General features: G+C 34.0%; 1 protein-coding gene across 1 annotated transcript in view; it reads right to left on the reverse strand.

The window, feature by feature from the left end:
• Positions 1-25,561, reverse strand: part of LOC148951868 (PHD finger protein 14-like) — a 27,695-nt gene extending 2,134 nt beyond the window's left edge. The window contains exons 1-4 of the mRNA XM_089089090.1: positions 25,539-25,561; positions 12,935-13,039; positions 9,398-9,588; positions 1,372-1,508 (exon numbers count right to left, since the gene is read on the reverse strand). Of these exons, the coding sequence (XP_088945216.1) occupies positions 1,372-1,508; positions 9,398-9,588; positions 12,935-13,039; positions 25,539-25,558 (453 nt within the window). The 5' untranslated portion in view covers positions 25,559-25,561. The remainder of the gene's footprint in view (positions 1-1,371; positions 1,509-9,397; positions 9,589-12,934; positions 13,040-25,538) is intronic.
• Positions 25,562-27,406: the final 1,845 nt, after the last annotated feature.

A 27,406-nucleotide genomic window follows, 5' to 3' on the forward strand; every position in this document is an offset into this window, starting at 1 on the left:
TGGCCCTTAGGTCCATGTAGAAACAAAAATTAGACCTTTAGAAACTTGTGTCTTGTCATTACTAGCCTATACTATTCTTTAAAAAAGGCAATATTAAAAAAAAACGATAAAAAGTTAATTTCTGTGTATGAAATAATTATTTAGTCAAATTTTAGCCCAAAGGTACATTTTCCAGCCCTTAGGTCCATGTTGAAACAAAAATTAGAGCTTTAGAAACTTGTGTCTAGTCATTACTACCCTATACGATGCTTTAAATAAATGGAAACATTAAAAAAACGATGCAGGCTTAATTTTTGTGTGTGAAATAAACATTTAGTCGAATTCTGGCCCATAGATACATTTTTAAACACAAATCAGATCTTTAAGGCTAGACGGTACCTTGAAGAATCCCCCTATCTGCTCGATTATAAACTTTTTTAGTCTGTGTACCTAACTATTTAGAATTAATTGGACAGTCTTGCCATAACTTGTAGAGGATGGATAAGAGATCCGAATAGACGAATATATATATATATATATATATATATATATATATATATATATATATATATATATATATATATATATATATATATAGCAGCAAAATTACATATAAAAACATACAAAAACTATACATAAAAAATACATAAAAAAAAAGATTATGTACAAAAATTCATAATTAAAATATATAATTATATAACTAAAATCATATGTTAAAATGCGGCAAAATTCTGCCCCGTAGGTGTACTTTGAAAGACTAGCCCTTTTCAAAATTCAATTTTGACACCCCTGACCTAAATGATACTAGAAATAATGTCAATATTACGAACACAGCAAACGGCTAATTTTTGTGCGAAATAAAAGCGGACTTAAAATGTGACCCGTAATCATATTTTGAAAAAAAATTACTCCGTCAAGATTTTGAGTTTCACACCCATGACCAAGAAAATACTAAAAATAATTTAAACCTTTCAAACAGGATATAGAATAAAATAAAAACTTGCGTATATTTAGAAAGAAACATCAAATGCCCATTCGCAACAAAATTTTACTAACATCAACGTTTGACTAGCGCTAATTTCAGCCAATTAAAATTTCTCTTAGATGTTTTAAGCCAATAAGAAAATTCTACAAAAATCTGATTGCCTCAATTAGCACTAGTTCAACCCTAAATTAATAAAAGGCCTTAGCTATTTCAAAATTTCAAACTTGACATTTCTGATCTAACCAAGAGTTGTCAATTCCAATAGAATGTCTATTTTACAAACACGACGAATGGCCAATTGTTTCATCCCTTCCAAAAATTTTTAGTGAACTGCTTCTGGCCTAGCTGATACTAGCTGAAAACGAGTGTTAATTTAAAAAGAAAAGAAAGGTGAAGGTACATTATACCTCATTGAGGTTATCCTCTTGAGCTCCTATTTCTTCCATACGTTTTAAGTCCAGGCCCATAAGCTCAGCTTTCTTTGTCAGCGACTTCACAGCTTCTGCGCTTGACGTAACTAACCGCTGTACCTTCTCTGCCAGGTCTTCGGAAATCAAAGGAGAACATATTATTTCATCTAATATATGTTTATACAATATGTGCCGAAAATAAATCATTTTGAAGCAATCTTAAATATCTTTGGCATAAATTTACAATATTTATTTTGGGGAAGTTTTAACTAAAAACTTTGAACATAGAAAGAAAATAATAAAAAGGAAAAATGAAAAGCTCTGTTGTTAGAGATTAAAAAAGTCCGCTTTTAAATATTTACTAGGAAAAAAAAAAGAAAAAAAAGAGAGAAGGATTCTACTTTTACTTACCAAGTATTTCCTTCGAGCTTTTCGAGAGATAGATCAATTACATCAACTTAGTAGGTTATTGAGATACTTACTATGTAATTAAATACTATGTAATTGAGGAGGGGATTCCGCAGAATCTCGGAAAAAAAGAATGTAGTGATTATTTTCCTCTTGAAAGCTAAAACTTGGAAATTTATTCTAATGTATTTTCTACGAGACTGGTGGAACTAAAAAAGATTATCACTTTGGTTAAAACAATATCCATTTACTGAACACAATCTAATAATTCATTGTAAAGCTGATATTGGCGTTTGACAACCATCATGGCGTTTGGCGACGTTTGGCAACCAGGCGTCAACAACACAAAATCCCTGTCTTATTAGGCAGATTTTTGTCTGCCATTTATTTTTTTCGTCCTAATATTATATAAAATATAAATCTTTATTTAAAAAAAAAAAAAAGATAACCATCAAATAATGCGTAAATTATGCACGTTATCAGATTTACAATAAGTGTAAAAAATAAACTCAAGATTAAAAGAGAAACACAAAAAGATCAGTCGAGATAGAAAGTCAGTCAGATATAAAAGAATCACCATTGTTTAAAATCAACCCCCCCAACAAATTGCTACGGAAAATTTAATCGGGAGTTAATCGTTAATCCTGGAAATAAACAAAGGATAGAGAAAGTATATTCTTATGCCTTTCAGTTTTGCAGTAAACTGGAGTGATTTTGGGGATCTTTCAGCCTCCTCACTTGGAAGGCAGCTCATGATCGGGTTGTGATGTAAAGGGACCAGTTCCTATTTTATTTTATTAATTAAGATTTTAAAAATTTTTAAGATTTATATATTTAAAAAAACAAAAAAAAAAAAACATAATGGCATAGAAGGAAATTGGCCCCAGGCTATTTTCGTGTATGGCTAATTTTAATTATTTTTATTTTTTTTATAATTAATCCATGTACGGTCCTGATTTCATTTCTATCATTACATGCGTTTTATTTGAACAAGGTATAACGTGTCCATCACTAGTAAAGGATGTTCTTGATGTGTTTGGGCGCCGGAATTTTGACTTTGGGTTTCTAGACAGAACAATTAGCCTCTTATCTATAAACAGCAAGCTTACTACTACTACTACTACTACAAATAAATCGCTGCAGCACAAGGCACCAGAGGCCAATACAGCTACGCACGCTATTCCTTTATTCCAATCTAATCAAAGCCTCCCTCTTTACACCCTACAGAGAAGTTCCCATTTCCCATAATCTTTTCTTACGACATCCTCCCAGCCCATTCGGGAACGACCCGCTTTTCGTTGGGCCCTAGACGTTTGGCCAACAAGGACTCTCTTTGGAAATCTGTCATCCTTAATACACAGAGCGTGTCTTAGCCATCTCATCCTTTCTATTATAGCCCTAAACAGCGGGATTAAGCCAGATTTTTCGTACTGCCACTATTTGAGATATGGTCAGTTAGTCGGGAACCCAAAACACTGCAGAGGCAATGTCTCTGGAAAACACCGAGTAACTCCCCGTCCGTCTTTCCGAGCGCCCACGTTTCAGAACCATACTTGATCGCTGTCATCACTGTAGCTTCCAATATTCTATTCTTGGTTCGCAGACTTATCTTCCTATTCTTCCAAACTGTTTTAAACTGTGTAAAAATACCCTGGGCCTTGACTGTTCTACTTTTAACACCTTCACTCGATCTTCCCGTTACCCAACATCGCCTCTTTACTTTCACTTACTCCTACTCTTAGCGACGCAGTCTTCTTGACATAAGTTTTCAAACCTATTTTTGCACCATAGATTTGCAAAACCTGTCAAAATTCATTAAATTTGCTAACATTTTCATCTAGGATGCTTAAATTATCAGAAAAATCTAAGTCTACGAGAGTATTACTTCCCTATTTGATTCTGTGTTCTCCCATTGCCTTTGCTGTGATTCTTAGTACAAAGTCCATCAAAATAATCCATATAAATGGGGATAGAACGCATCCCTGCTTAACTCCTAATTTAATAAAAAACCAGGTGCTGACCCCATTTCCTATCCTAACAGCAGCAATGTTATTCTCGTACATAGCACTAATCACTTTAATGTATTTATCTCGTATACGATACAAGGATAGGGCCTTCGTTAAAGTTCTTCTATCAGCTAAATCTAACGCTTGCTCGTAATCTATAAAACCGAGGACTAAAGGGGTTTGATGACTCAAGGCACTTCTCGATTATTAATCTAAAAGGGAAAATTCGGTTGACATATCCTCTACCCTTCCTAAAACGCACTGTCCTTCTATTAATACTTTGTCTACAGCATCTCCAAGTCTAAAAAGTATAATCATACTAGGTAACCTGCTTTCTACAGAAACCAGGCTAATGCCTCTATAATTCCTACATTCACTCTTATCAGATTTCTTACGGAGGGATTTGAATAGAATTTTCCTAAGATCGCTAGATGCTTCTTCTTTTTCAAAAACCATATCCATAATCTTCATTAACTTATCTCTAGCCTTACAACCACCATATTTCAAATAAAGCATTTACAACACAATCAGCAGGTTTTGCCTTATTGTTTTTTAATCCTTTTAGTATTGTCACTAATTCTTCCTCGCAAAATAAATCTTCCTTCACATCCAAAGTATTACAAACTTTTTCATTCTTTTTTAAATTCATTCAAAGTTTAAATTTCCAGTTTAGTATTCAGCTGTTCCTAGAAAATTTCTCTCAAATGCTCACCCTGGAGTCTACAAAAGTCATACGGAAGGTAGTTACCCTTCCTAAATTTCAGGTTCAAATTAATCCTAGATACTACTAGATCACGTTCTTTATTTTAAACATAAATAACAGTACTCCCATATACCCTAGTACCTTGTATTGATCCTGCTAGTCTTTGGCTTACAATAACATAATCAATAAAGTTAACTGTGTTGCCATCTTGTGCGTATTATGTTAACTTATGGGCCATTTTTTGACCAAATACTGTATTGGTTATAACTAGATTGTCATACCTACAAAATTGCAGCAGTCTATAACTATTACAGTTTTCTTTTGCTACACCTAATTTGCCAAAAGGCTAGGAAACCATCTATCCCTACTACTGACCTGGCTTAAAATTCCATAGTAAAAATAATATATTTCAACCAGGGAACCTGTATATTTGTTCCTGTAGCTGTAAGTAAAATTTATCTGAGTCACAACTATCCCCATCCACCGGTTCTACAAGGGCACATAGCACTATAACTGATACCCTGCCTTTTTTAGTCATAAAATGAGCTTAGAAACCATTAAATACCAATTTTGGTGAACTGGCTTAGTTGCCTAATTTGAGCTTTTCAATGACACATATAGAAATCGTTGTATGACTCTGATGTTCTTTTATCACTCTGATTTTCTTTCTATCGAAAAATCGATCTGGAAGGAGATACTGTCTCCAAAGGGCAAATAAAGCTCTTTATGAAGAGGCAGATAATATCATATCCCTGCTTTTATTTATTAGATTTTTATGATAGCTAAATTAGAAAACTGCTACCCCAGTATTAGAGCCCAAAGAGCATCGGCCCAAGCTGGTAAAACTCGATTTTAGTGGGAACTGATTTTTGGCGAATTTCAGGAACCAGCTGTGAAATATGTATTTTGTATGTTTTGATTTAGGGCATTCGTGGGGGTGTACGTTATTTTTTAATGATACCGTTTAATTGTTTGGGAATATTTTCTAAATAATTACTGATTGACCACCAGTCGAAAGCCGTGCAACATGTCTTTATCTACAAATCTTGGGTCAGGAGGGTGTTGGATTTGGCACAAGTTGGCCCGAGAGGTCAAATTTGGTCCTCAGATTATATAGATGGAGAGTCCTTTCATAAATCGGTATTTAACAAGGTGTGACATGACCGCCATTGTGTCTCATATTTCAAGTAGGGGTTCTCAGAAACTCTTGCTAATCATTTCAAGTGGAAATTAAAACCACTTATGGATAATGTGATTAATGTGTTTTGATGAAGGAAAATCATGCTGCTATCTTAAAGGTTAATGTTTTCCCCATTTAATTGTTAAGGGTTATACCTTGAGCAGTCCCTGGATGATCTTCAGCCGATATAAGCACAGCATATATATGTTTTGTCCCCCATTCGCTGCGTTACTTCCAGATACGAAAGAACTTTTGTCCCCTTTATTACAGAAAAAATTAATAAAATGTCCCAAGTTTCTTTTTCCCCCTCTTTTTTGTTTATTAGCTGATGGTGCTGCCCAGGTTCTTGCACTCATTTGCTCGTCCCCCCTTTTTTCAGTTCCCCCTTTAATTTTTATATATTTTATTTTTCGTTCTTTTTGGGGGGTTTATTTATTTATTTTTGTCCACCAGTTTTTATTTTTTTTAAATCTTTTTTTGAATTAATGTAGTTTAATTATTTACACTTTCTTAGTTTCCCTTTTAATTTATATTGATTTATGTAGAGCTCTTTTTTGTGTATATTCGCTTATCCCCCCCCTTTTTTTATGTCCGTTCTGATTCTTTTTCTGATTTGTATTTTTGTAAGTTTAGTTCGACCAGTTTTTATCTTCTTAACTTTTTAATTGACTTTTTATAGTTTTAATTATTGAATTTTAAATGATTATTGATTATGATTTTTCTACTTCGTTATTGTTTTTTGCATTTTTGCCAGTTTTAGTGCAACCATTTATATTGCCGACTCCGAACTTCGAATTCGGACCCTTTTGGGCTTGTGATAGTGATCTTTTTGAAAATAAATATCTTATCTTATCTTATGTGTTCGAAGCAGAGGTGAGGATGGGGTACTCCGGGCAAATTATCAGGCCAGAGTGACATGATAAGACATGACAATGACAATGACATGACAAAGAGGGTATTTAGAGGTACATGACGCTTCTCTGACTTAAAAACTGTTTGAAACCTATAGGGCATGTAATTTTGGGTCAAGAAAACAGAGCAGATTTTTTACATTTACCTTCTGCACTAAAATTTTCACATTTACTTAAAATTTGATGATAGGGTACCTGCAGCAAAAGAGGCGTCAGTCAAGACATTTTTGTGGTTCTAGCCAACAACAGTCAAGTTTCTAGAAGTCTTCAAAGTTTCATTGTTTAGTTGTTCCTTCTCTGTCATAGAGACTGTCTTAAAAGCAAGAATCGTAAAGCTTGTTCATCCCCAGGATAGCAGCGTTCATGCAAATGGTTACGCAAAAATTACTAAAAATAAATCAACTCAATGACGTATTTTTGCAATTAATAGTAAAGTATTTAAATAATAATAATAATAATAACTCTTTATTTCCATAATAGCTTCTAGCTAGCAGCGGACGTCAAACAACAAGAAAATATAACACATGAGATCAGATAAATAAAGATAAAAATAAATAAACTTTTTCACAACTATTTATAGATTTCCATTTCAACTAGTTCCTCATTATAGTGGTTCACGAAGTATGGAACAAACGATGATAGGTACCTTTTTGATGCCTTTCGGGGTGGGGGACAAAGGAGTTGGCACGATGAAGTTAGGGCTCCTCTACGTGTTTTTGACCGACTGATCTGCGATTCCTGGAAATCCGGTAATATTTTGCGATGGACATCAGAGCTTAGGTATTTTTTTCCGAAACGCATCGTGAGATCGTGGCGACTTTCAGATAGTTTCTGAAGCCTCAGTTTCTGCAGGCTGTCCTCATAGGATGTATAATTTGCCCCAAGCATTATTTGGCACGCCCGCTTCTGAATATTACACTCGGTGATAACACTCGGTAACACTCAGTGATAGACAGAGAATCGACCTGTTTTTAACGATTAATTACATAGGAAACAGCAAAAAGGTGTAAAATTTTGAGGCAAAGTAGCGTAGCCTTAGCCTGTACATGCTGTAATTCTTGAAGTAACAACATATGTTGTTGGGTTTTACGTGTTGGGAAAAGTAATAAAGCATTAACTAATATACATTGTGCATTACAAAACTGACACTTTTGATTGGGTGTCAGGAAACAGAGAATAAGGCATGTTTAAGTACACAGTGTATTTTGAGACCGTTTTTAAGAACAACAGCATTTGTTTTTTAATGAACAAATGCTTCTTTATATATGCAATCTTTTTATTTCTGAAGGGTTGAGAAATAGGATATTTAATCGATGGGGAAAAAACTTATTCAAACTGCTACACCTGCAAAGCATTTGTCAGTGAAGCTGATCAAGACTGTTGCAGCACCTCACATTATTTATTTGCCACTTTTGTTGCAGCACAATAATGGGAACAATAATATATATATATATATATATATATATATATATATATATATATATATATATATATATATATATATATATATATATATATATATATATATATATATATATATATATATATATATATATATTACCCTGGTAATGTAAGTCTAGTTTCTGGCCGTTTTAGGTTTGCCATATTAAATCAATCGATTTCTGCTCGCTTAGAGTTCGAAAATCACTGCTTAAGTTTTATAGAAAATATTTTCTAAATATCAACAAACAAATTTTAAACAGGAGTGTTAAGTTTGTTTAAATACTTTATTTGGCGAAAACAAAGGATTTAATGTTTTATTTTTTTATTGAACACAGGAGAAAGCCATAAGCTTGCCGCAATAAGAGAAAGCCATAGACTAGTAAGGCACAAGTCATGGTTTCGGAAGCAATTTTCTTTTCTTGATTAATTAACTTGGGACAATTGCAACCTACGTCGTGACTCGGCCATGTTTGGAGTTGAATGTTTAAACTTTAACGCTTCTGAAGTTCAATAAGACTACACTTTATTTCAGATGTCATCTAGTCCAAGTATAATTCAAAACTTGGGAACATGACACAAACTGTATTAATTCGGGGAGTTCTTTATTATTTCTAAAACTACAGAAACTAAGCAGCAATAGCACCATATATTTTTCGTCAAGGTTACTAAATTCTAAAGTATTGTATTGCATAGAAATACCAATATTTTGATCAAATGTCCACTTTGCATAAGCATTAGACACCGATACCGTAGAATTTTATAGGCACTGAGCAACATTATTTTAAGCAGTTTCCACAGGTGATTTCTTCAAATCCATTCCATGTTTCTACTAAAATACTACTAAAATATATCTACTATACAATACTACTAAAATACTACCAATACTACCAAAAACTCATCGGTACAACTAGCAGCCCGAGGCCAACACAGCTGCATGTGCTACTTCCCCAATACCCTTCCTATTAAAAATTAAATTCTTTACCCATTCTCATGCAGCTCCAACTTCCCTTTAAATCCTTTCTTATGACATTTTTCATATCATTCGAGGACATTTTGGTATTGATTTGGACGAATGACATGGGAAAACGTCACAAGAAAACAAGTTCAACTTGAGAGTGGGAAGGGATGTTCAGAGGGTAAGAACTAAATTTACCTCTTCCGTGCCCAATAATTTCAATTGAAATTTCATAAGGCGAGATAGAAACAGTAAGAAAAATACAATAAACAGTAATATACAGTTAAAATACAGTTAAAGCACAGAATAAAATATATATAAAATATAATAATAAATATAATAAAATACAATAAATATAAAAAATATGGATGAAATACAGTTAAAGATAAAAGAATAAACAGTTAGTAAAATACTTACACCATCCAGTATGACTGTTATCTAATTTTGAGCGTTCGGCATATTCCTTGATCTTCTTTTGCACCCGTAAATAATTCTTTTTGACATGTTCAGGTGCTGTCCCTTCTTCAATGGAGGCTTTTATTTCTGATTGTCTCTCAGACCAGTATTTCATTCTGTTTAATAAAGCAACATAGGCCGTCTTTCTGCGTCTAGAATCAACAAGGAAGTCAAATAAGAGTGTTAAACAAGAAACTAAACTGGATTTACGTTTCCTGTTTATGCAATGTGAAGTTTTGAAGCAATCTTCAACCCGCTTCACCAACAAAAGTGTTAGTTTTTTTTCCTTCAGCTTCGATAAAACACTGTAATATTTGTCGACCTTTCAAAACATCAAAAATATTACGTCCCAAGAAACAATTTTCTTCCAGAAAATTGTTGATTAATTCGCCATATTTTGTTTCAAAACAAGTTGTTTCTGCTTAAAACTAAATTCATTCTCAAATGCATAACATCCAATCTATACTGTCAGTTTTAAAAATACACCGTTAATATAAGCTAATACTAAATTACTACTACTACTACTACTAACAGCTCAGTGCAGGACCAAGCCGCATGAAGCCAACACAACTACGCATACTCATCCTCCATCCCAACATATCCAAAGTCTTTCTCTCTTTAGTAAAAAGTTTAGTGGTATGGTAAGAAATAGCCACCGTATGAAGGGCTTCCTGTTGGGGGAGGACGCGCTTTTCCACGGGAATGGAAATTTTTATATTTTTTTTTACTGAATGGTTTTCGGTAGTATATGGTGACTTGGAGTGTGTCCAGTTCGGCTACTATTTAATTAAAAAAAGAGTAAGTGATGTCTAAATTTAAAATTAGATGTATTTTGAATTTAAAATCTGTCTTCACTCAGAGGAGAGGATGTGGGTTTTTTCAAAAACTTAAAAAAAAGGAAAAAAAAGCCTGTCTCTCTATACCTCATAAGAAGTTCCCATTTCCCTTAAATCTTTCCTTACGACATAATTCAACCCCATTCGGGGACGACCTGCTTTTCGTTTGGCCCTATACTGTTGTCCGACAAGGACGATCTTGGGCAATCAATGCAAAATATAAATTAATTACTTTGCCCAAAATAAACTGATTAGAACCGCACCATAATTATACAAACCCAAAAAGATCATGATCACAGGGTAGAGTAGAGCAAAAAAAAAGTTAAAATTTAAATTACGTAATGACAAGGACAAAGTGCGAGTGGAGCGTTGTCAGGGAGACTGACAACACTCTTCACTACTCTTCACTATACTTCATCACTCAACACTATACTCTTCTCTATATCTAGTAGTATTCTGTCACTTGGTGAAAATAGAGAAATGTTGCTTATCAAAAATAGCGACAAGTTAGTCTTTAAAAGAGAGAAATTCTACAAGAGTCTTTATCTCCACCTCTACAGTCGAAGATAATAGAATCAGTGCTCTAGATTTCCCACAACTAATACTATTCGGCATGCAAATCTATCCAGCAGAAAAGTACTTAAAATCTCTGGGACACTTAAATGTAACAAAATCTTATCGACCTGATATAGATTCCTCACTTAGTCCTCAAAGAGGTACCAATGAACTTGAAGGTCCTCCAGAACTAAAGTCCTAATTCTCTGACTCGTTCCCTAAGACCTGAGAATCTACCTACAGTGTTCCCATACCAAAATCATATATATTTCGATCCATCAGTGTTTAGTATATTCCTTTAAAACATATTTTTTGCATCTTTTCGTGTTACTCTCTGGAAATTTTGGCTACTTTTTGGATTGGACAGATATACCTCCATTGTAGAAATATTTTTCTTTTACCTTAATTTAGTCTTCCTTTCTTATGTTGAGTTCTTATTCTCTTAATTTACTGTTTTGATTTTAGGTCACTATGTCTTTTACTTTATCACTTATTTTTAATTTACTTTTTAAATTTTTTTTTAATCTACTATTTTAAATTTATTTAACTTAGTGTTTTAGACTCCACAATCTGCCTACTTCACTGATTCTCTGATTCGTTCCCTAAGACCTGAGGATCTGCCTACAGTGTTTCCATACCAAAATCATATATATTTCGATCCATCAGTGTTTAGTATATTCCTTTAAAACATATTTTTGCATCTTTTCGTATTACACTCTGGATTAGACAAAAGCACACCTATTTTAGGTGAGATTTCAAATTCTGGCTACTTTTCGGATTGGACACATATACCTCCATTGTAGAAATATTTTTCTTTTACCTTAATTTAGTTTTCCTTTCTAACGTGGAGTTCTTATTCTCTGAATTTACTGTTTTGATTTTTGGTTACTATTTCTTTTACTTTATCACTTATTTTTAGTTTACTTTTTAATTTTTTTTTTAATTTACTATTTTAAATTTATTTAATTTAGTGTTTTAGACACCACAATCTGCCTACATTGTCCCCATTTCAACAGTGGAGCCTGTCCTTCGGATATTGGCTCAATTCGGTCCTTCGATCTTTTGTGAATGAACTTTAAATTGATCTTTCTGTTTTACTCCCTGGATGGGACAGAAGCAAATATATTGCAGATAAACATTTACTTCGTTTTAGTTACTTCCCACACTCGATAGACGTAACTTCAATGGTACAGATATTGTTCTTTGACGCTGGATTTAATTTTCCTTTTTGTTGGATTTTTATTCTCTTGATTTGCTATTGCTTTTAGGTCAGCTTTTCTTACAGTTTATCAATTGTTTTTATTTTATTTTTTATAATATTTTCATATTTATTTTTTAGTTTATATATCTAATTATACTTCTTCGTTTGAACTGAAAAGGGCTCATTGATCATACGGGCGAAATAGCTGCGGTACCTTTTTAATAAGAATTAAAACTCATCGCACCCCCCCCACGCAACAAAACAGCTTTATCAAACAGAGATAGAAAATTTAAGACAATCCTAAATTGAGTAGAATTTCAATTTATTAAAACTTTATTAAAAGTGTAAGTTTCCTTGATCCAACCTAAAATAACTGAAAGTAAGTAGATTATAAGGTCTTTAAACTATATTGATTGATTATAGATTAGTTAGGTTTAGGTTAGTATGTAGGGCGTAGGCTAATTTAAGAAAAAAAAATCAGTCTACTTTTCAAATTAGCCAAAAAATTCAAAAGGTCTGAGTTTCCTTTGATCTGACTTAAAATGCTCAGAAGAAAGTAGAATATTCGGTTTTTAAACTATATTGATTGATTATAAACCTGTCATGGTTAGGTTAGCATTTAGAGCATAGAACAATTCAATTAGAAAAATTAAATAAAAAGATCAGCTTCAAATTAACCAAAGAATTCAAAAAGTATTCCTTTTGATCCGACTTAAAATATCTAGAAGTAAGTAGATTATTTGGTCTTTAAATTATATTGATTAGTTTTTCACTAGCTAGGGTTAAGTTAGCATGCACAGCATAGGCTAATTCAGTTTAAAAAACTGGTCTTTGGTAGAGCAGTTTGACTCAAATTTGGCTCACTATGCTCTATGGTAAGAAAAAATCGAAAAAAAAACAACTAACCGCATTAAAGTTCTATCTGTGTGCAACTTGCAGTGAGCATAAAAGGGGTCGGCTTCTTCTTTCTCTGCCACATGTGCTTCGGACAAAAGGCCTTCTCGTTGAGCACTGAAATTGAAAATGTCATACAGAATAAAATAAACTCGAGATATTAAATAACATTCAAAATAAATTCATTGCAAAACAGGGGCCAACAGGTTCTATCTCGACCGCATGAGGTTTTGACAAAATACATTGTAATTGGGTACTAACATTCAGACCACAAATAAAACTCGGAGCAAACAGGCGTTGGCCAAATCTGTCTAAGTTGCATGTGCTTTTGACAAAAAACATTCTAATATTCGGGATAAAACTCGGAGGAATAAAATATATTTTGTTTATTTAATATTTTCGTTATTACTGTAGAATGGTTGATTAGAGATTGGTTATAGGTTTTATTTTTATTATATAATTATTTTGAATTTTTATATTATAGTTATACTCTGTTATTTATTTATATTTTTAATTTGGTTAATTATTGGTTAATTATTTATTAAAATATTGCAAATAGTGTATCTTTTTGGGGGTGGTTTTTATTAGTTTAGTTGTTATCCTTTTTGTTTGTAATAAAGTTCGCTCGAACTTGCCTAATTATTAGTCACGGTACAAACAGGCACGCACGCAGGACTTTGGTTCGGGGGGGGGCCAAATACTTAAAACCCATTATGCTGTCAAAAAAAACAGAAAATACGGGGAAAACGAAAAAAATTATGAGCTGTCGGGGGGGGCGGAGGCCCCTCCCCCCCTGCGTAAGTCCCTGGGTACAAAGAAGGTCAACTTATCCAGTTTCAGCCATATGAACATTTGACAAAAGGACTTTTCACTGAGCATTAATACTCAGAGTACCAAAGACTAAACAATCTTAAAACAAGATCAATTAAGAACCTATAGATTTCATTGACCTTAAGAAAATGGAATATTCAGATAGCTAAGTAGAAAGCTCAGACCCTCTTCCCACAAGCTTTCCTGACAAAGTTATCTCATCTCTAGAATAGTATTTCTTTGCTAGAGCTACGTTATCACCTGCTGGTTTGGACCATTCCCAAATCTCATTGAAACAGAACCCCACCTGGCACAATTTAAAACAGTTAGAAACCCGTGCAAAGGCCCCATCATACATCGGTATTGTTACGCAAGTGCCTCGGGATGTTACAGAGGAAGAATTGAAGGCCCTCTTCATGGGCGTAATTGAGGTCAAACATTGTGGTACTGCACAGGCATTTAAACTCTATTTCGAAACCGCAGCTGACCTCAAACTTGCCGTCGACAGCCCGCCAATGATTGGAATAGAACGATCAAATGTGAAAAACTTCATTTTTTTGCCTCTCAAGAGTTACAAGGGCCATAAAAATGGGCATGGGCAAAGCCGCTTCATGTACAAATGAAGCTGTCTGTGGTCGATGCGCGAGTCCTGAACACGTTTTATCAAATGACAACCCCTGTAAAAAGCCGATGCGTTGTGTAGCTTGTGATTCGTCGTCTCACATTTGCTATCACGTAAGATGCCCTGAAAACCAAAAAGTGATTGCAGAGAAGCCTAACCATGGAAATTAGCGTCATTTCTTGGAATATACATGGCGATGCTCTTAATAAGCGCCCAGTAATTGAAGAATTACGACGTGTTATGTTTGCAAGAACATTTCTTAACTGAGTGCAATAAGCAGCTCCTTGAATTCCCTGATTCCCACGTGTTATTTTTTGCGCCAGCCAAACCTCTTCTAAGCCACGGCAGACCCTCTGGCGGCATTGCTACCCTAGTTCACAAAGCACGTCCCAGTGTCCTCGTAGAGACCTCAGCCAATCATATCGCTATTCAAATTTCGAATCTGACCGTTATTAACACTTACCTTCCGAAAGATTACAAGTCAAAAAAATCTGAAAAATGCTTTGCTCTCGCGGCCAAACGTCTTGCAAAATGTACTACCCACAATGCTATGTCCGAAAAGCTCCTGATTGCTGATTTTAATTGTGACTTGTGTGACTTGACCTCAAGTCGATCAAACCTTATCCTGCAGCTTGCCAGTGACCTAGAAGTTCTAAAGAAAAATCGTGACGCAACTTATCTTCATCATACTGGGGCCACTACCAATATCGATCACGTTTCAGCATCAGGAAATCTGTCCCAAAACCAAGTGAAAGTCCTGTCTTCAACATACACTTCTGACCATTTTCCGATAGCAGTCAACGTAAAAATTTCTGCTGCTGTCCCAACAGCCAAGATTCCAGTCTGATTTGTCAAAGAACAGTGGGAAAAGATAGACGCATCATCTTTCTAATCGGTCTGTGATACAATCCTTCGCAAGATTAAGATCCCTTTCATTCTTTTACAAAAATTTGCAGATATTTCCCGTAACGATGCTCGTGCGTTTATGGACATTTATTGTGCTCTTATTTGCCATGCCATTAAATGCGGCATAAAAGCTGCAGTGCCGAAAGCGAAAATGAGGCATGGAACGCAAATTCAAGATTGGTCCCGGAACTCCGAACTGAAATCTGCGTGTCAGAATTCTAAGTTTTGGTTCCAAGTCTGGCTTGATTGTGACATACCACGAACAGGCTGGGTTAACTGTACCCGGAAAAACGCAAACCGTACATTTGCCAAAGCTCTAAACGAGCACAGGAGCGATTGCATTACAATTTTTTCTGAAAGCGTGAACCCAGATCCTAGTGCCCTGTGGAAACATGCCCTGCGACCCAAACGTTATGCTACGCCGGATTCTGTTCCTGGTGAAGATCTCTGGGAAGACTATTACCGCCGAGAGTTTTCACCTCCCCTCAGCCAATCTTAGTGCAGAACATGCTGAAAAGCTTAACTGCAGTTTACAATGCCATATAAATAGTGATTTTGTTGTGATACGAAGTATGGTTATCTCTGCTATAATAAGTTGAAAAAGAAATTCAGTAAGGGTACTGATGGTCTCTTCAGGGCCGTTCTTGATTTTAGTAGTGATCTTATGATTGAACACCTGAGCTTACTGTACCACAATATAATATACTCTGGAAAAGTTCCAAAATATTTTAAGAAAGTAAAATGACCCCCGTGTTAAACCGACCGTACCCCGTTTGCAGTTCGTATAGACCCCTTACTGTGTCGAATTGTTTTTTTTTTTTGTAAGTTATTTGAGTTGCTAACATGCGATGAAATTCGGTCAAAATTTTACGGTCCTTCGGAGCAATTTGGCTTTCAGAAGGGAATAGGGTGTGGTATGCCCTGTCAACTCTATGTGCTATGCTTTTGGATTCTGATGCAGCTAGTGAATCTCTAGTTCTTGGTAGCCACGATGTGCACCGTGCATTTGATTCGCTCGTCCACGAATATATTTTGTATTCGACATATAAGAGGAGGGTCAACCCTTCGGTGATAGGAGCGTATCGGGATTTATATGGTAATTTCGTGGTCCGTATTTATATTCCTGGTCTGAGCGATATTTATGTTGTCTTACCGGTTTATAAGTGAGAGAGACAGGAATCTATTGTTTCACCTGATTTTTTTAATAATTAAATAATAGATCCACAATCGCAAATTGAATGTTCATGCATAGTACGAGGTTTGAATCTAAGCCTAGTTTGTTATGCTGATGATGTGTTATGCCTTGTCGGACCATTGCGCGCCTCGAGGAGAATTTTAAAATTTCTAATAATGAATACCATAACATTAGTCTTAGTTTCAATGCAGCTAAGTCTGAGATTGTTCTTTTTAATTGGAAAGATTCAACTGATGTATCTATCAGACTTGGTGATATTACCGTTAAGCCAGTGTCTTCGTTAACTTATTTGGGCCTTCCTGTCGGGACTTTCATGGGAGGTACCCGGTCGATAATAGTCAGCCACCTGCAAAAGCGTATTTTGGCGTCATATGGTAACATTGTGGCCAACAAACTCCGTTTTAATCGCATGATTTTAGCTAGGCTGTATAACGCAACCGCGCTTTCGCATATTCTGTATATTGCACCTTTCTGTAGAATGCGTCAGAAATCAGACATTAAGCAAATTCGGTCCTACTACTTTCGTTATGCAAAGTATTTCTTGAGACTACCTGTGTGGACGCGTACCTCATATATTAGCCTTCATTATAAAGTTACAGAACCATGTCAGGTCGTTATAAAACAGATTGAGAATTTTAACGCAAGGATGTCGCACGAGTGGTCGTCCCTTCTGCGGCAGTAGTGTCGATGGCTGTTAAGTATTTGTTCTGTTTTTTTTTTTTCTTTTTTTGTATTATGTTGTAATCAGTATTCTTTCTTTTTTATTTATTTTTTGGGTATAAAATAAATAAATAATGAAGAATTCTCAAAAGAAATGATGCTGAATTTGAATTGGGAGTATTTTCAAAGAGCTTCAATACTAGTGTAAAGAGCGAGGGCTGAGGAAGGGGCAGCCACTTTCATATATGGAACAATTTCTTTTCGTTTTAAATTTTAATTTTGTTTATTACTTTCAGTAAAAAAAACTTTTTCCTTTTCGCTTAATTAACTGAATATCTAAACCCACATTAACACAGTGCTTAACTTTAGTCAAAACTAATAGCAGAAATGGTGCGTGACAAGTAGATGGCAGCAGCATTAGTTCTTTCGGAAGTTTTCTGTTTATCATTCTAAAAAAGTATTTTGGCAATAACCCAGGAAAGCGTCATAGAGCTTAAGAACTTTTGGATTATATTTCTAATAAACATTTGGTGGAATAACTTCAGATATTTCTCTCTGACAGAAACTATAAATCCCATTTCGCTCATAAATTTTAAGCTCTGGCTCAAGAACAAGCAGAAACCGTTCTTTTTGGTCCCAGTGCAACTACACACAGCTTTCAAAAATATAATGTCACATTCATCAATTCAGCTTGAAGTTCACATTTTCTGTAAAAACCGTCCAAGAAGGTTTTGCCATGGAGCTTTTGTGGAGATTTTTAATTTTTCTTGTTAAATAATATTTGTTATTTTTTAGTTGAAAAAATCTTACCTTATCTTAAGCCACTAAAAAGAGACAAAACCAAATAAACACATTTCTGAAACAAAGGAAGACACTCATACGACCTAATTAACTAAGAAATGGAACACCAAAGAAGCAGGCAGCGGTAGAGAACTTGAAACTGACTAAACTATTCTGTTTCGATGAAAAGGCGAATGCGAACAAACCTAGGCTTCATCTATTCAGACTTAGAATAAAACCCTTTGTTAATAACTTTAATATTCCTAGGTTTGACCATGGCACTCCTATTAAGGGATAGTATTGATGGACCCTTGTAGTTCTCTCCTAAGTCTAAGGCAATTGTAAATCGGGCTAATAGAATGATTATTTCATTGATAAAAGCCAGGATAAATCATCATAATTTTGTCAATCAAAATTAAAATTTCAACCACATCGATCTAGAATATAAAAAATAACTTTATAAAAACTTTATTTTGCATACTGACCAATATTCTGCGTTGCGCAGGTACCAGTCTCCTAATTCATTGCCGTCAACCCGGAGTGCGAGGCGTGATTGGGGGCAAATCATCCGACACTTCCCGTGTTTTCCTCTTATATGTCTCCAGGTACCCATTTGGAGTTGTGTCGACTCTAGCTGAGCTTACAGTCACACCATTGACCCCCCTTCTAAACCAAATAGCCAGCGACACCAGAACTCGATCCCCTAAGGTCATGAGGTTATGGATCCCCATGAGTTTATGGTCATGAAGTTATGGAAGAGGTTATGGTTATGGATCAGGTTCCCCTGATAAAAATAGCTGTTTCAAAATTTTATAATTGAATGTGTAGAAGGGATCATCTTTGGTTTGGCTGATGTCAATTTTTACTTATATGCTTCAAAGATTGTTGTTTTAATTTATGTTTTTTTAATTCAGGTTTTCTAAGATATATCTAAACTTTTGGTTTTAGTTATCTGGCATTATTCAAGGTATTTTTCTATAATATTTACTCTTTTTTAGCACTGAAGAAGGCAGAACCGAGGTCTCTGCCAAAATATTGAAATTTTCTACAACTATCTGATAATAGTTCCTTAATCTCCATAAACACTGCATTTCCATTCAATCTATTTAAAGGTTCTACTTTTAAAAGATGGTTCATTAGTTAAGTATGGGAGAGGAAAATATAAAGTAAGCAATATTATTTTAAAAATTTTCTAAAAAATTAGAGTCATTGGGAGGCACTTGAACGATAGCCTATCTTTGCAGTTAACTTTGTGAGAGCATGTATATAATGTGAGCACGTATATGATAAAAAAAACACAAGTCGAGAGTAATAAAATTAGAAGAGAATATTGTGCTTTACTTTCTTCTCGAGAAATCACCAAAAAAATTTAATTCAATAATCTGTGTCTAATTCAGAGGGTACATACCAGGAATGCACAATTAAGAGGTTATTTGAATTGGTCGAACCTTTAAGCTTGCCATTTTCAATCAAATAGAATTTCATTACTGTAATTTTTCTCAATCCATTATAATTCACCTACAATCATCTTCAACTGAGCTATAAATATTTTTCGGTTAGAAACGGTAAAAACACACTTGAGATGTAGCAACACGGTTAAAAATTGCGCTTCGAACACACTAGGTTAGAAAAGTCTTCTGGGGAATCGAAATCTTTCCCGTAATTCTGAGGATACCCTAAACACTGGCCGAAGAGAACATGGTACTTAAAAGAGATCTTTCTAAAGATGCCACAAATCTATCAAACTTTTGTATACGAAACCGAAGGCACTTCAATTACTTATAAGGAAAATATGCAAAATTAGCGTTTTTGAATTCTTTTAATTAATAAAACTTGTTCTACAAAATAAGTTTTTCAAAGAAAAGTAAAGAACTCTATTAAACAAAAAAGGAGCAAAAATAAAATAATCTACCAATCGTTAAAATACCACAAATCAGCATCGATAAATAAATGAAACCCACAACGAACAGAAATTACAATAAGTAACCGAGTCAAACTCAAAACGATCAGAAATTAACATAAGTTGGACGCAAAACCCCTATGCCTTCCCAAAGCCAGAACAAAATTTGCACTTTACTGAAAAAATACAAATGAATGTGCATTGTCAGTTTAATATACATATAGTGATATTTAGTAATCAAAATGTGTATATTATTTGATTTATTAAAGTTATAAAAGTAAAAACATTTATATTTTTTTCAGTTAAGTGCAAACTCCTTCTTTTTGACCTTCTACTGTAAACAGCCTTTTCCTATCATCATTGACTCTTAAAACATTGTTTAATTTTTTTACTTTATATTTTGAGGTCTAATTCAGCACTCTTTTCTTAATACACCCGTAAACCTAGTTCGGCCCTATATATATATATATATATATATATATATATATATATATATATATATATATATATATATATATATATATATATATATATATATATATATATACATGCGTAGGAAAATATTCCTCTTCCCAATGGTTTTTTTTTCAGAAGTACTATTTATCCCATGTCGACCTTCTCCGTATGTTTCAAGATTTTGTCTGAATAGCTTAATCCCTTACAATTACATATCGTTTTCATAGACCTCCTATTTTAAAATGTAGTCAAGCCAATGACTCCCCTTTTTTTACAGTTCAGTTCCGCTTATTTGCTTACATTCTACAACCATCTCCATCAAAAAGAAAATTCTGATTTGTTCTTTTCTTTTCTTTCTTCCACTTTCCCCGTTTTTTACCAGATTTAGTGTTACCCTGACACCCAGTTGCTCCAGTTACCCTGGGGTATGAGAGGAGACAAAATTTCTCAGAAAAAAAGAACAAAAAGGCGTTTGGTAAAAAATACAATTCCTTGTCAGATTCTTCTTTTTTTATAGGCCTACTGCTTGAAATTAGAATTTTAAATCTTATCCTTTACCTTAAAATGACCTAGGATATAAATATATTTTTATATTTTTCCTTTAATTCTTTATAGACCTTCATGACTCTTCCCCCTCATTTTACCAGATACATTTCCCTTTGGGGTATGCGCTCAGACAAAATTTATCAGAAAAAAAAAGAACGAAAAAGCTATTACAAAACAGCCTTTGATAAAAAAAAACACAATTCCGTCAGATTCTTTTTTTCTATAGGCGTGCTGTTTAAAATCAGGAATTTATAGCTTACTCTTTACATTAAAAAGACCTAGAATATAAATATATATTTTAATTTCTTTCTTTTTATTTATAGACCTTCTTGACTCCCGCTCCCTACCCCCCCCCCCCCGTTTCACCAGGTATATTTTACACTGGGGTACGAGTTCAAATAATATTTGACAAAAAAAACATAACTGGAAAAGCTTTTACAAAAAAGTCTTTGGAAAAAATCAATTCCTTTCCAAATTTTTTTCTACATTGTTTGAAAACAGGATTTTATATCTTATCCTTTTCTATAAAAAACCGAATAAATAAATATATATTTGCATCTTATTCATTAATGACATCCACAGATATAAGTAAAACTTTTAAGAATTCGCGAAGGATCGATATATTTTAGCCTGCAAAAAACATTATATGACAGCAAAATTGCATCTTGCCAGAAGCATTTCATATATAGGTATTGGAATATTCCTGGTGGTTACAAAATTAACATAAAAACGCATGTAGCGTAAGTGAGATCTGCGGCTAGAAAACATGTAACGACAAGCATCACAACAAATTCCAAATGAAAATAATGGACAAAGAAATCTATGATTAGAATACAGGCGACAGGGATGATCACATCGAATCATAAATGAAATCTGCGGTTAGAAGAGATGCAACAGTGAGAATCACAACGAGTCTCAGGAGAAAACAAATCCTATAAAATGGATGATTTTCAATGCATTATTAGTAAGGATGAATTGAATTCACACCAGAATTTCTCAAGTCCGCTGAAATTACTGATTTGGCATCTCATGACATGAAACTAAAGAATAACACGATGATTATGCTAATACGTAATTAGAAAATCAAGTATATACAAGCCTGCCACGTACCAATTGCCGGGGCCCTGGTATAGCCCGTGTTCCCGGTACTATTTATATAATAGAAAAAATATACACTTTTCCTGACATAGTTGGAAAATAGCCGAAATATGATTATGATTATGCAAGTAACTGTTTTTAAGGGATGTATTCTCAGGTCTGACGTTATTGTGTACCACTACATTAAAAGAAATTAAAGGGCCATAATTATTGAATTGAAGACAACCTTAATTAGGTTGAGAGTCTATTTAAAGAGAGGTGATCGACGTTTTTATAATTGCTCATATTTCAATTATATCTCAGCCTTCTAACAATCTATGGATTTCCCTTGGAATTCCTTTCAAACGTTTGCTTTTATGACTGTAGTCAAGATCGGTCCTGATTTGACGATAAATAGTTTTCATTTCCTCTAATGTACAAAGCAGTTCATGACCTATCTACTCCCTTTAAATGAGCAATAATTGTGTATATTATCTAAACATAAAAAATTTTCTCTCAAAAAAGCCACCTTTTTATTTTTTTTTAAATTGCCACCCTGAGATTTTCTGATCTAAAAAAATGATGTAGGTAGGTCACAAGCTTGAAAAAATCCATTTAGAGCCTTAATTTTGGATAAAAATACATATGAGTGAGGTCATATTTGTGAGCATATTTCAAGAGCACAAATTCCATCATTTTCCCCCCAGGAGTGGTCGTATCACTTTTAATATCTATGACGCATGCAAAATTGCAAAAAATGACTGTGAACAGATAAAGGCATGGAACAAGAAACAGAAAAAATCAGATTGAATTGCAAACACAAATGTAGCACAACGAAATTTACAGTTAGAAGACAAAGCAAAACTACAGGGAATGAAGGAATGCATTAGTTTAGCGTGTATGCCTGCGAAGGATAAACAGGAAGAAGGAATACATTTCTAGAATCTATGACACGTGCAAAATTACACAAGATAACAAATGACTCTGAACAGCCAAAGAAAAAGGCAAGGAACAAAATCTTGATTTATAAACTAAAATGTGACTTAAAACAAAATAATATCACGATAATTATACTAATGCGTAACTCATATAATAATTTCAGAAATTACATGGAATAAGGAACGTTTTAGCTTATCATCAGAATTTTTGATTAACTGAAATTGCTGATTTGCCACCCTATGACTTGAAAAAAAAGAATAAAACGATGATTATGCCAATTCGTACTTTAGATATGTCAGAGGACAGATCTTTTTGTGCTTCATTTTCGTTTATCATCACCACAGCCATTTTTCCATGCCCTTTGCTTTAGCTGCTGCTCTAGCTTTGATTTTTGCTTTAGCCATTTGTCCATGCAGATTTGGTAGTTATGTTGGAAATAACGAGAGGCAAGGTTGTTTCTGAGAGTAGGAGCAGTGACCACGCTGCGTATTATGTTTAAGAGGTAGCAATTGAGGATTTCGGCGACCAGGAATGGACTGAGTCTTGTTATTGTGTGTAATGTATTTTTTGAATTGATAATAAACACCATTGAACTTGCTTGGATTAATTTAAAATAATACGCAATTTTGCATGACATCATAGATACCAAAAACCCTTCTTTTCACTTCTGAAATAACACTTCTCTGAAATAGCTAAATTACGCATTGCAAATTCTGACGTGAATTAATTTCCTCCTTCCTGTTTATCCTTTACAGACGGTAAAACAACTCGCTCTTTATTCCATAGTAATTTCTGAAATAACTAAGTTAATGAAAAGTGCTATTATTCTGTTATTCTTTAGTTTGAATTTACATTTTTGTTTGTTATTCAAAGTCAATTTTGTTGTTTCTTGTGCCGTGTCTTTTTATTTAGCCGTTTGGAGTCATTTGTCATCTTATGTAATTTTTAACCGTCATAATTCTCGCTCTCGCTCATCTTCTAACCACATATTTATAGGTCCTCCACTTTCGTTTTGACCAGTTGTAATTCTTGCTGTCACTTTTCTTCTAATCACATTTTTCTTTGTTCTTAACTTTCGTTCTCGACTTCTTGTGATTATCTTTGCGGGAAGTTTTCTAACTGTATATTTCTTTATTCTTCATTATATTTATCAATACCCCAGTCATTTTTTCCATACCCTTTGCCTTAGCTGCTCGGATTGGTCTTGTCATATTTGATGGTCTATCTTGTTTATTTTCAGGCACTGTGAATTTACCTTTTTCGGGTCGTTCAATTAACCCTGTCAAGTTTAATGGTTTAGGTGATTGAAACAAAGTGTTTTGTTGTTGTTCAAACGAACTATCACTTTTAAAATTGTTAACTTGCGTGTTTTGTGTCGTCCTTTAGGCATTTTTTTTTACTGTTATGTAAAATTAACAGTAAAAGTAGGGACTCTTAGCTACATACTTATTGTTTTATTGCTACTTATTGATTGCCTTCTCTTCGATTATAAGGATTAGACACCCGTAGTATCTTTAACGATTAGACACTCGTAACTATAGGCTACAGAAAAACTACTTCACAGTTAGAGCTTACTGAAAGCATTGACTAAAACTGGTTCTTTTACTTTCGGTTAAAACTAAATAATTGCAAGACCATCAATATACACAAATGTACCCCGAACAAGCTACTTTTCCGTTTCACACAGCTCCAAGCAACTGCTTTGGTACCTCCAAGATATAATCAAAGAGTTTAGCCAGTTAATTATCCCGTGGCTCCATAGCCCGGGGCATTCAGCCTTTTTCATTACACCCTATGTGATTTTTAGTAAAGCTATGTACTTCTTCTTTTCTTCTTCTAACAACTCACCGCAGCACCAATCCGCCTGAGGCCAACACAACAACGCACGCTCCTCCTCCATCCCAATCTATTCAAAGCCTCCCTTTTTACTCCCGCCCACAAAGTTCTCAGTTACTTTAAATCTTTCTTTATGACTTCATCCCACCCCAGACGAGAATAAACTGCTTTCCTTTTAGCCCTAGATGGTTGGCCGAAAAGAACAATCTTCGGAAATCTGTCATCCTTCATCCGCACAACGTGCCCTAGCCACCTCAACCTTTCTTCATTATAGCCCTAGAGAGCGGTATTGAATCACATTTTTCGTATAGCCTATTGTTTGAAATACCCACAACAATCCTTAATCAATTTCTCTGGAAAACATCTAGCAAATCTTCATCTACTTTTCGGAGTACCCATGCTTCAGAGCCATATTTGACCACTGTCATCACTGTAGATTCTAATATTCTAATCTTGGTTTGCAGACTTATCTTGCTATTCTTCTAAACTTTTTTTTAACTGTGAAAAATCACCCTGGGCCTTAGCTAAACTACGTTTAACATCTTCACTGCTCCCACCATCTTTACTAATAATACTACCAAGGTAAGTGAAGCTGCCCACCTGATCAATCTTTTCATGACCCAACGTCACCTTTTCATCTTCACTTATTCCTAGCCTTAGTGACTTAGTCTTCTTAGCATTAATTTTCAAACCTATTCTAGCACCTTGAACTCGCAAAACTTCTAAAACTTACTTCATTTGGTTTAAAAAACTTCATTTACGATTGGTTTAAAAAAACAATCAAGGACAAACAAAAATAAGAGAGCTCAAGAACAGTGTCATTTGAAGACAGTATTTGGTTAATGTTATAACTTGAATGTCGGTATTAGGTTTCAGGTGAAATACATACTTTGCTGAGGGAGTCCACATCTCCAAAAGACATCTCCGGCGTATATAGAGAGCACACAAGATTTACACATCTTACATTAACAGTTTGTTTGAATACACATTCTTCAAAATACAAAATTTACAGTTCAGAAACTTATTTATAATCACTAATTTTCGCGAAAAAATATAAAACATACAACCAGCATTACATTTTAATATAAAATGAACACAACAATAAAAGAGATGAGATTACTGTCCTATACTTCTGTGTTAAAAAGTACAATTTCAGTGGTTTATGTTTATGACGTATTATTGTAAGATCATAATATTATTCATTATTTCTGAGAGTTCAATCCCGCTTTCTAGGGCTATAGGGAGAGAAAGGTTGAGATGGCTAGGGCACGTTCTGCAGATGACGGATTACAGAATGTAAAAGATTGTCCTTTTCGGCCAACTGTCTAGGGCTAAACGGAAAGCAGTAAAGGGTGCCAAAGATTGTCCTTTTCGGTCAACTGTCTAGGGCTAAACGGAAAGCACGGGTGGGGTGGGAGGATCTTTGTAAAGAAAGATTTAAGGGAAATGGAAACGTCCTGGGAAGGTGTACAGAGGGAGGCTTTGAATAGATTAGGAGGGAGGAGGAGGGTGTGTAGCTGTGTTGGCCTCATGCGGATTGGTTCTGCGGTGAGTTCTTAGTAGTAGTTTTCTTCTTTTTTTGTAGTTTTGACTCTTTGAAGTGTGATTGGAATGAAGCTGACTTTTGAGGATTATTCTCCGTTTTAACAAGCCAAAGAAAAAACGCAATGCTTTTGACCTACTCGCAGCTTCATTCTTGGACAACCTTGTATCATTACAACAGTTTTTAATGGCTGTAAATCTGGAAAACCATCCCACTACAATCACGATTTGAAGTTTTATATATATATATATATATATATATATATATATATATATATATATATATATATATATATATATATATATATATATATATATATATATATATATATATATATATATATATATATATATATATATATATATATATATATATATATATATATATATATATATATATATCAGTTTATGTGAATGAATAAATATATCAATTTTCATCATTTTATGCATTAGTTTGTATCGTTTATATTTATTTAGTTCGAAACTTTTCAGCATTTAACCAATTTTCAATGCCGGAAAAACTGGAAAAATACCCGAACATATTAGATACCCGACTACAACCATGATCTAAAATTAATATTTAGTTTGTAATGATTTCCATTCTCATACAGAAAATAACTTGATTAATACATATAAAAGGAGAAGCAGACCATTTATTAAATAGTTGAAGCTAAAACTTGTCCTGAGATTTTATATGTTAATCATCATAAATCAAACACAACAAGAAAAATTAATACGACATTAACAGGCAAAGAAAAAACTTATTGTTGCCACTTCAAAATATGCCATCACCCCAATAAATGAACATACAACTATATAAAACAAAATCACAACCATAAATTTTCCCCTTCTTACAAATACACAACCAACTAAAATAATTTGTCAGTTAAATAAACCTTATTTCAAAAATCTCTTAAAAAAAAAATCCCAAGATTCTCAAGACAACTAAAATACATATAAGAACTTGCATAATGGTGATGGAGTGACTATTCATTATAAAAAAACACTTGAAACCATTCAACTACAATATTTTGAAACAGTGTTGATCTCTGAACAAAAAAGGAGTGTTGACATTTAAGACCTGCAGTTACTATGATATTAGTTTTCTGGTAATACTTCCTAACCGATTCATGTAGTGACCGAACTGTCAGATATCGACTTGAATTAATCTGATTTTGTAAAATACGATTTTGACGGTTTTGTGTTTATATTATT

The sequence above is a fragment of the Artemia sp. Qi Xiang Cuo genome, chromosome 5 (genome assembly GCF_049724085.1).
Source record: "Artemia sp. Qi Xiang Cuo chromosome 5, ASM4972408v1, whole genome shotgun sequence".
NCBI lineage: Eukaryota > Metazoa > Arthropoda > Branchiopoda > Anostraca > Artemiidae > Artemia > Artemia sp. Qi Xiang Cuo.